At 30.6% G+C, this 10,357-nt stretch overlaps 1 protein-coding gene across 1 annotated transcript; it reads left to right on the top strand.

Moving 5' to 3' along the window:
• Positions 1-2,653: 2,653 nt before the first annotated feature.
• On the top strand, positions 2,654-3,639 carry LOC130807886 (protein PAL OF QUIRKY-like). The gene is made up of 2 exons (XM_057673270.1): positions 2,654-2,922; positions 3,029-3,639. Exons 1-2 carry the CDS (start codon positions 2,769-2,771, stop codon positions 3,445-3,447), a joined length of 573 nt encoding a protein of 190 aa, XP_057529253.1. The 5' UTR covers positions 2,654-2,768; the 3' UTR covers positions 3,448-3,639.
• The last annotated feature ends 6,718 nt before the right edge of the window (positions 3,640-10,357 follow it).

Genomic DNA, 10,357 nt, shown 5'->3' with positions numbered 1-10,357 from the left:
TTAAAACAAAGGAAGTACTAAATACAAAAGAAAATTTCCAAAACAAAAATATATGTACAAAGTTATAACAAGTATTAAATTAAAATTTGTCAAATTAAAATGATGTGTTTTTTGGAGATATATAAAAACAACGTGGTGAATTGCCCTGAATCCAACGGTCTTAAATATAATTTAATTTTTCATTTAAATCACATTATATACAATTGATATCTTTTTTTTCTAGAGATAGCATGGATTAGGATCGACAAAATGTTAGAACAAATTTACTGTTAATTGACAGGAAATGTTTCCAAAAGAAGAAATAATTGATGAGATGATGATGATGATGATGATTGATGGCATATGATACAGTTGAATCATTTACTATCTAGTTTTGCTCAAATTTACAATATCAAAGAAAATAAATTCTGGTTTGATAGAAGTATGCCAAAATTGGGAGTGGTATTTTTGCCAACCCGTTTCTCTCTATCTTGTTTTGTGTTCACACAAAATGTCTTGGCTATTGTTTTGTGTGCTACACTTAGCTAACTGTTTTGGGATAGGCTTCTTAGCTCCCCAACCCAACTAATATCTTCTCTACTCCTCTAAATAGATGAATTAGAAATATTTTTGTTCCACTTTATGTTAGATAATATTTTATTCTTTTCATTACATTTAAATGGCTACAAATTATTTTTTGTTGATTTTTTTGAGTTAAATTTGGATATTAATTTGACAGATTCGTTGATTACAAGTAAATAATTTCTTTTTACGTAATAATACTTGATTTGAAAATTTATATTCACTTTTTAGCATATAGAATATTCTAATTTCTAATACTATATGAAAATTTTCTAATAAAAAAGTATAATAACTAATTTGGGACAACCCAAAAACAAATATGTAGCAATTTTTTGGAATAGATGGACTAGGAAACTATCATATTACTAGTATATATATCCGTATAATGCACGTATGTATAAATGTGTAGACGAATATAAATTTAACTTCTATGTAATTCAAGTATATATTATCTTTATAAAATTTTCTAGTTTGATAAAATGTGACAATAGAAATAATAAACTACAAGTAGCAAGGTATTTTTTTTTTTTTTTGAAAGGAGATGTGTGTGATAAATTATAAAGTAAAATTTAAAAAGTTACCATTGTTGAGGAGAGAATAAATGAGAAAGAAAAAGTGTTAACAAAATCAATTTATATGGAAACAAATTATTTTTGAAAGATTTACTTTATGAAAGATACTCCTAAAATTAATTTTAAATTAAGCTTGTAAGAAAAGCTTTATTTTCATTGATGCTTAAGTCACATAAATAAATAATTAAAAAATAAATAAACAAACTTAAAAAATTTTGTAGTATGAAGAGAAATTTGGGTTAAAGAAAAAATCTATAATTATTACTCCCTCCGTTCTTTTTAATTTGTCTACTTTATTGCACACTTTAAAAAAGAGAAATTTAAATTAGATTTTTAAAGTATGTATATTGAGTATAAAATATATTCATGTGACATCTTGTTAGATTTTTCTTGATGTAAAGTTTTTTAATACATTATATAATTTTTATAATTTTTATGATGCGTATTTAGAGTTATTAAGGCTTAAAATTTGCTAAAAAAACACGTGTAAAAGGTATAGTGGACAAACAAAAAAACGGATGGGAGTACATTTTTAAGTTGAGATATTGTAGAACTACTACATATGATAAAATTTATTTAAAAATGAACATGAATCAATTATAATTCCAATCCTAAATCAAAAAAAATTATAAATGATGAGAAAAATTGAAAAAAGGCTAAAAATAAAAAAAATTTATATTTTAATAATGAGAAATATATTCAATTATGAATTAAACATTCTCTCATTACTTAATAAAAATATTTAAAATTAAACTTGCAAGATAATTCTTGAAGAGAGTAAATTTATTATATAGTCATAATCTAGTTAGCATTCATTAAAATACATCAGTAATAAGTAGCCAATAAATTTTTGTCAAATCATCATGTGTGACCGTCATTTGGTATCCTTAATTTTCTAATTTTTTTTATTGATTACTAATTTGAGTAAAAAGTAGCAAGAACCCAAAAATACATAATTTATTTGAAAAGTTGACATTACTTGGTAAAAGAAAAGTATCAAGAAAAAAATTATTAAAAACATTCACTTTAAATATTAAAACACTTTTTTTAAATTTGGATTTCTTATACATTAGACCAATATGTATTCAAAATAAAGGAATCTATCACACAATAAGACATAAACATAAGTGTCCCATTTACTTTATACACTCTATCCAATATACTTATTCAATCCTTAATATATCTAATTATACATAATTAAAAATTATAAAAAGTTGATATTAATAAAATTTACATTAAAACAAATCAAACAAGATCCACATGACTATGTTTTAACTTATAGATTAATAATAAAATAAAATTTAAAAAGGATAATGAATACCGAAAGTATTATATAAGATTTGGTAAAAAAAAACTTATAAAGTTTCGGTTAAACACATGGGGCCCAATTCATAAGCCCATCATTTTCAGTTTGCACTACACTTGCCCAAGCAAAATCTAATTGAGTAACAAAATTACGTCACAGGGTCTTTCTACCTTAACCCTTTAAAAACCACCCTCTATAAATACTGCCTCATTCTCATTTTCTTTAAGCTTTGAGAAAAACTTCTTCCTCCACTTTTGTCTTTCTTCTTAAACCCTTCTATCTCCCTCTCTTCGAAAAGCAGATTCCATAAAAACTGAACTATTTTCACCATGGTTGAATGTTTATTGAAATCAAGCAATAACAACATCAAATTTCTCTGTAGTTATGGCGGCAAAATCGTCCCCCGTTATCCCGATGGTAAACTCCGTTACCATGGCGGTCATACACGTGTTCTTGCTGTTAATCGCTCCATTTCTTTCTCTGGTCAGTTCTCTCTTCCTTTTTATCTTATTTCGACTCAATTGATTAATTTTTGTGATTAATTAAATGAAAGTGCAAATAATTGACCTAATTTTATACCTGATTACAGAATTGATGGTGAAGATGGAAGAATTGTGTGGAGTATTGGTGAGTTTAAGATGTCAACTACCAAACGAAGATCTAGACGCTTTAATTTCCATTAAATCTGACGAAGATCTGGCTAATTTAATCGAAGAATACGATCGTTTTGCATCTTCGTCGTCCACTAAAGTCAGGGCTTTTCTTTTGCCGCTAAATTCATCGAATACAACTACAAGTATCTCTCCTCCAGCGTCATTGAAATCGTTATCTCCGAAAACATTATCGCCGTCGTCTTCATTCTCCGCCGCTGGATCTTCGCCTAGATTTGTCCAACCGGTTTTGGCGTATCCTGTTGGTTATGCGAAATCTGCTAGAAAAAATTGTCAAAATTGTTGCCGGAATTCTAACCAGATTTTCCTTATTCATAATGGAAATCACTGGCAATAATATTTGGTTTGATGATTGAAGAGGAAGAACAATATGAAATCTGATATAATCATGTGAACTTATAATAGAAGTATTTTTTTTTCTAGAAAGTTCCATAAAATAGAGGGAAGTAGCATTTATGATATACATAATGATGTATTTGTAAGTTACAAAGATTATTTATACTATGATGATGACGATGAATTTTGATGATGATGATGATAAATTTGGATTCAACGAAATTCGTCTATCAAGTTTTAAAAAATGGGTGAGTTTTTTTATTACGTTCTTAGAATTTTTTTTTTCCTTGAAAAATATGGAGTAATTGTCGTTTTGTTTGTGGTTATTTGTCGTATTGATATTTCCGTTTTCAATCGTTAATGGCGTTGCGGCGCCGTTTTCGTCAGAGATTGGTTTTCTGGTTTCTGCCACGTACCCCATTGCCCTTCCACTATCCTACACGTCACCTGTATTAATGCACGTAATTACCCTTTTCTATTTCCTTTTTATTTCATTACTTTTCTTTCTTTTTTCACTGTGTTTCTTTTATTTAGTTTTGGTCTTTGGAATTTGACTAAAAAGATATTTATTCTTTCAACTATGATATGATACCTTGACTTTCTGTTTTTTTATTTAGAAGAGCTTACTTATTAATATTGTGTTTATTATAATTTTATTGAAACTTGATAAAATTAATGATATAAATATTTCTGTTTGGCAATCGCAGGATTACTGAAGAACAACAGGCCGGTTTATGATACATTTATGATGGAAGTCAGGAAGGGATTTTGGATTGTACGTTTTGTAAGTTTTCTTGAGCTTTTCATTTCCTTTTTATTCTGTTTAATTCCCAAAATTTCATGTGAATTCCTTATATTGTACTTAGCATGTTTTTTTGGTAGGAATAGTTCTTTCAAATATTGATATGAACTTAATTAAGTATTAGGCATAATGCAAATTGATATTGTGTATATAGAAATATAAGATAAACTTATGTGTTTGATGCTTGATCATTGAACTTATGTCAAGTGCTAGTCAATTTGTAAGGGAAAGGTCTTGGACCCAACAAGGATGAGAAGGTATAGAAGCAGATAATGAACAAGAACAAGAAGCTTTGATGAACAAAGCACGCCCACAACATATAATGGCGTCTTAGACACTTACCACTCAAACTCAAAGTTTTTTATCGTTATTGGAATTCACTCATCTAATACAAGAGGAGTTCTCTAGATTCTCAAACTTCAATTTTCCTTGTATTAACCTCCTCAATATATATCTAAACCTGATCTGGATATCTAATAAGTTTGAGCCAAAATAGAAATTTCAATATTGCGCTGCACTAAGCTGCTCGAACGAACACAAAAGTGCTCGAATGAGCAGAAACTTTTGGCAGCTTTTGGACTGCATTAGCTATGTGTCTCGTTCACGACATACCTTTCACGCACACCTTGCCTTGTGCAAGGCACATCTTGTGCACTATCTCGAGGAGCTCCTTGCCTTGTTCAATGCACCTTTCATACACCTCTTTTTCTTACTTCATCTAGTGATCCAAACCTCACTCTTTCATGCCTCATTGCACACACAACATCATCCTCTAGTGTGCAACCCATAGAATGGGTAATGAGGTGATCATAATTATCTCAACTTGGCCAACCACAATTAAATTTGGAAAAAGGGTGAGTTGAGCTCCACTTCCACTAATCCACGAATCTGATATTTACGAGCAGTAATAGTGTCGTATATGGATAATGGACACATCTAGAAACAACAGAATATTTGCTTTGTTATACGAACTGCTCATAGATCACCCTGAGTAGGAAATGAATGTCCAAGCTTAACCTGGTAACGGTCTGGGTCATTTAATAAGAAATCTTATTATCTTAGGATTAACATATAAACAGAAATTTATAGGCGAGTGTTTGGTGCGTCTTGCATTGTACAGTTGCACTTGTATCTTGAATTACCTAAAATTGCTTATGTTGATAGGATTTCATGATTGGTCGGGTTCAGATGTTTAGCTCTGAAACAATGCATTCGGATAAATCCTATTTTCGTTAATTCTTTATCAAGAATTGTCCATATAATTGTTCTTACTTCTATATCTCCTCACAAACTGTTATTATCAATGACAATTTCAATGACACAGACTATTAGTACATTTAAATGACAAATGGACAGAGTGATTTCAGAGTATTGTGTCATACTCTAATCTTTCCTACATTCTAACAGCAAAACAAAATAAATTATTTTACCTTCTTTAGAAAATACCAACTATACTGGCGAGATCTTCATGGCTCTAATAGTATCTCGTGTATTTGAGTTAAAATCTCTTGTATAGCTCTCTTGTTTGCATGAAGGCCTCCTCTACCTTTGCACGTGAAGAGTGGGGTTGGGAAACCCTTCATAGAAGGTGTGCTGAACTTTTGTTTTACCAAAAAAGAAAATACCAACTATACAGTGAATTTTATTGTAGGTGTATGTTAAAGTTCTCAGTTAACTTTTTAATGTGATTAAGTTTTGCTTATGCACATGTGTGGATTGTAGCTTGAACGCCTTCTGTCCACATCAAATTGCAACCATCAATTGTTACAAAATAAGATAAAATACAAGGGGTGTAAAAAAATGAGTGGTTAAGACGACGAGAGAGAATATGTTGTGGGTGTAATTAAAAGATAGTGGGAGAGCCCATTGCCAAAAAAAGTAGTGCAAAGTAGGTGTAATAAACTAATTAAAATAGAAAGCAAGTGCAATTTACCAAGTACGTAGGAGTATTGCTGATATTTCTTTCTTCCCTTGGGAATGAAGAAACGATCATGATATTTTTATTCGCATCCTTCGTTTTTCCAATGTCTTAAATGCTCGTTATTGAGATGTTTTTGTTTGTGTTGTAATGCGATGACCAATCTAAGTGAGTTGGTTCTGTTTTTACCAGATTGTGGGAGAATGCCAGAGGTGGTTGCCTACACACCATACATATTAGAGCATCTATGCTAATGGCTCCAAAATTTTTATTCTCCGGGGACCTCATGGTCTCCATGCCAAACCGACCCCATTTATTGGTGCTCTTACTTAACATTCAAGGCTGCATCATATCATATTGCCGACTTATATTAAAGGTTTTCAAATCTATCAAACTGACCCGATTTTTATGTGGTTCGATCTTGTGATATATCATGATCTCGATCGATATTTGGTGGTAGGACAACTGTGTATTACTCCGTTAATGCAACACCGTGACCATTATCGCAATTGTGAACAAAACGCATTTTTACAATATGGTCCCATTACAGCTGTTAAAGAAGAATAAAGTTGGTGGGTAGTGGTTTTTTCTAATTTTGTTATGTGATTTCGATTAATATTGGCGTTTGTTTGGCCCGCAATGAAAGAAAGTGATGTTGGGAGCGATCTAATGTAAATAAGAGGTTGGGAATTTGAAGAAATTTATGGATAATTGGTATACAGCATCAGCATTATCCTTGAAAGATAGAGTAAAAGGGGCATTTGAGGTGTTCTTAGGTGTTTCCCCCACCTTGATTGATATTTCCATCAGCTAACGCAACAAATTTTGGATGTTTTCTTTTCTTTTTCTTTCTACCCAAGTTGTAAACCTAGCCAACTGGAGACTGAAGCTGTAGCCATCAACCATGTTTACTTGGATCCAAGTTTGAGTTTTAAATTCGTATGTGTTTAAAGTATCCAACTCGGTAATAATTTTACGAAAGATTTCCATAATTTAGTTTAAAATGAAGAATCCGAGTGTTATTGATATTGTATCATATCAAAGTGTCGAGGGTCATACGCGAGCACAATCGACACATTCTATGATGTCGTTTGACAAGATTACAGTGTTTAGAATTAAGGGGGCAAAGCAGTGACAGTGTAGCCTGGGTTGAAAATGTGCTGAGGCGTTCTATTTACTTGAGAAACTGATGAAAAATGAAAGACTTCGAACTTGTGGAGGGTATAAAAAGTTTGCAGGATTAACATTCTGTAACAAATGTTTTTAAAAATTATGCCCACCAAAAAATGGAAATCGGTAAAGATTATTTTGCTCTCTTATAATTATTTATGCTCTTTAATTATTTTCCGTATTGAATTTATTTTCCATATTTAATTATTTTCGTTGCAATATGTTTGTTAGTACAAGTGTCAAATTATCTGTGTGATGGTATTTGACTCAGTGACTTAAAAGAAGACACATCATTTTGAGAGCAACATTAAGGGGGCAATAAAAGGCAATGAAATATATAATTAATTGCTAATTTATGGGTGAGTTAATGTGACACTAAATGGTATATTTAAGGGGAAATTAAATTAGGAATTATGGTGAGCTTTAATATAGTTTTATTGTCATGCATTATTATAGAGTTTGTTGCAATGTTAAAATGTTGGGTGTTAATGTGCTATTGATAGTGAGTAAAGTGAGGATTCTAGAATGATATATGAGCCTCTATACAAGGGTACATCATTCTTAGAATCAAATTAACACAATACACATAAACATATTGTGAGAGGGCCACTACATTGTAAGAAACTTGAAAGTGTTATTTTATGTATTAGTATTGTGAGATGTATGGCTTGAGAGGTTGTTCTCAAGTATGAGAGTTTATTCATTATTGTATTGTTGAATCCAACTGAAAGTAAACATTTGTTGTGGGAGAGGTATCCAAGATCAGTTAGTCTCTTGAGAGACCGTCTCTTTGAAAGACTTATCTCAAGCCCAATCCACTAAAGATTAATACCTATTTATCGTATTTTTAACGTATATTTACATTATTCTTAATGTATCCTTAATGCCTACTTTCAATATCTTAAATGTCTAATTTTATTATTTTTAATGCTTACTTATAATATTTTAAAAAATTTATAATGAACTGGCCAATCAGAGATTGTCTCTCAAAGAGACCGTCTCTCACAAGAATTTGTGATTCAAGATACCTCATTAACTTCTTGTTTTGTTGTTTTTTTTTTTTTTGTTACATTCTGTTTTTTATCAACTTCTACATTTTTTCTATTGCCATTGTTGAAATCCAATCACCCCCTCTTTCAACGTTATTTGTTGTGATATAGAATCCTTTGTACTCATTTTTTTAGCTGCCTTGACTTCAGAGTTCAGCCACGGATTTTCATTCTTCAATAAAACCGGGATATTTTTCTTAATAGATTTTGTTTTTAATGTAGATGTTTTAATCTTGATTATGATACTTTTGTTTGTGGCATAATAGTGAGGTAACCTTTATTATAAGTTACTTTTATTATAAATCTAATTGAGTGGCTTCTGCTTTTTCTACATTTATTTCGAAGGAAAGTGGGAGGTGGTTATTTAAACACCATATGTCCATACATAATCGAAATGCGCTTCTTAGTTGTTACTCCCTTCTGTGTTCTATGAATGGAAATTGGAATCTACATCAACAATGACATTCTTTTTCTAGAATTGGTGTTATATAGGAAGAGGTGTTGGGCCCAATATGGAAGCATTGGACTTAGTCCATTTATCATGGCATCCTTATTGCACAAGTTATACTCGTTTCCCCTTCTATCCGAGTCTAACCACATGTAGATGTCTTGAATTCTCAATACAAATAACTAATTGAGCTTGTAAAATAATACACAAATTGTTGAATTATTGTTTAGTCATGCTCAATATCATATGATAACTTTTTGGAAAAATTGTTGTGAATAATTTAACCTATTTTTCATTACCTGTCAATCATTCCATCTTTTGAAATTTTTTTAATAATCCAACTTTTGCTTTCGGTTTGTTGCCAATGAACCCTTTAGAAAATGATCTGCTATATCATGTTACCTCTTATCTTTTACTTCTTTATCATAATTCAACCTATTTCACGTTACCTGCCAATAATCCCACCTTTTGAATTTTTTTTAAATAATTCAACTTTTATTTTTATTTTGTTGTCAATGGACCCTTCACGAAGTTAAATATTCAAATTCTCTTCACACTAGTATATAATAATCCAACATATCTCATTTACATATTTTATTTTGAAAAGACTCATCCACACATGTTAAGTCTCTTTTAATTTCTTTAACACATTATCTCTTCAATTATTATCAAAAAATTCACAATTTTTTAAATACTCAATTTCTCTTCAGCCATTGATTTATAGGGGTAGTATACTTTGAAGGAAGTGAAAAACATACGACTATTATTAATTTTTCATGATTGCATTGATTATAAAATTTTAACGTGTAAATTTCAACTTGATAAAGATAATATATAACGGGTCGGCAGGTACTCGACTCAATGTATTTTGTGACCCATGACCCAACCTGGTTAAGGCGGGTCGGGTACCTAACCCGGATTATATTATTATTTAAAAAATTGACTTGCCATTTTGGACGTGGATAAGCGGGTCAGTGGGTCGGGTCAAGCAGATCGGATTTTTTGAACACCCCTAGTTGATAGGAAATGTATGTAAGAACAATTACTATTTATGCAATGATCAACTTCATAATAGCAATTTCAATAAGCTTAATTAAAATCGTCCATTGGCAACAAACTAAATGCAAAGGTTGGATTATTAAAAAAAATTATTGGTGGGATTATTGGCAGATTATGAGAAATAGATTGGATTATTATAAAAAAGGAAGAAAATGAAAGGTAACCTAATATAGCAGGTCATTTTTTAAAGTGTCCATTGACAACAAATAGAAAGCAAAAATTAGATTATTAAAAAATTTCAAAAGGTAAAATTATTGACAGGTAATTAAAATTAAATTGAATTATTCACAACAATTTTTCCTAACTTGTTTTTTATGCACCAAAATGTACGATGACTATTTTGCGACAAAGATGTATATTTGACAAAAAAAAATAAAAATAAATTGGTTCATGTGTTGTATTATTTATTTGTTGTGCGCTCTAAATTATTATCCAATAAGTAAGTGGGCGGGTGGATTTGTTTGT

The sequence above is a fragment of the Amaranthus tricolor genome, chromosome 3 (genome assembly GCF_026212465.1).
Source record: "Amaranthus tricolor cultivar Red isolate AtriRed21 chromosome 3, ASM2621246v1, whole genome shotgun sequence".
NCBI lineage: Eukaryota > Viridiplantae > Streptophyta > Magnoliopsida > Caryophyllales > Amaranthaceae > Amaranthus > Amaranthus tricolor.
The sequence above is the reverse complement of the archived record's forward strand: the minus strand, read 5'-3'. Positions and strand labels throughout refer to the sequence as shown.

Excerpts from the sequence above, each read along its gene's own strand:
- LOC130807886 (XM_057673270.1), top strand. The coding sequence starts at position 2,769 with ATGGTTGAATGTTTATTGAAATCAAGCAATAACAACATCAAATTTCTC. Across the intron at positions 2,923-3,028 it reads TCGCTCCATTTCTTTCTCTG|AATTGATGGTGAAGATGGAA; the intron begins GTCAGTTCTCTC and ends ACCTGATTACAG.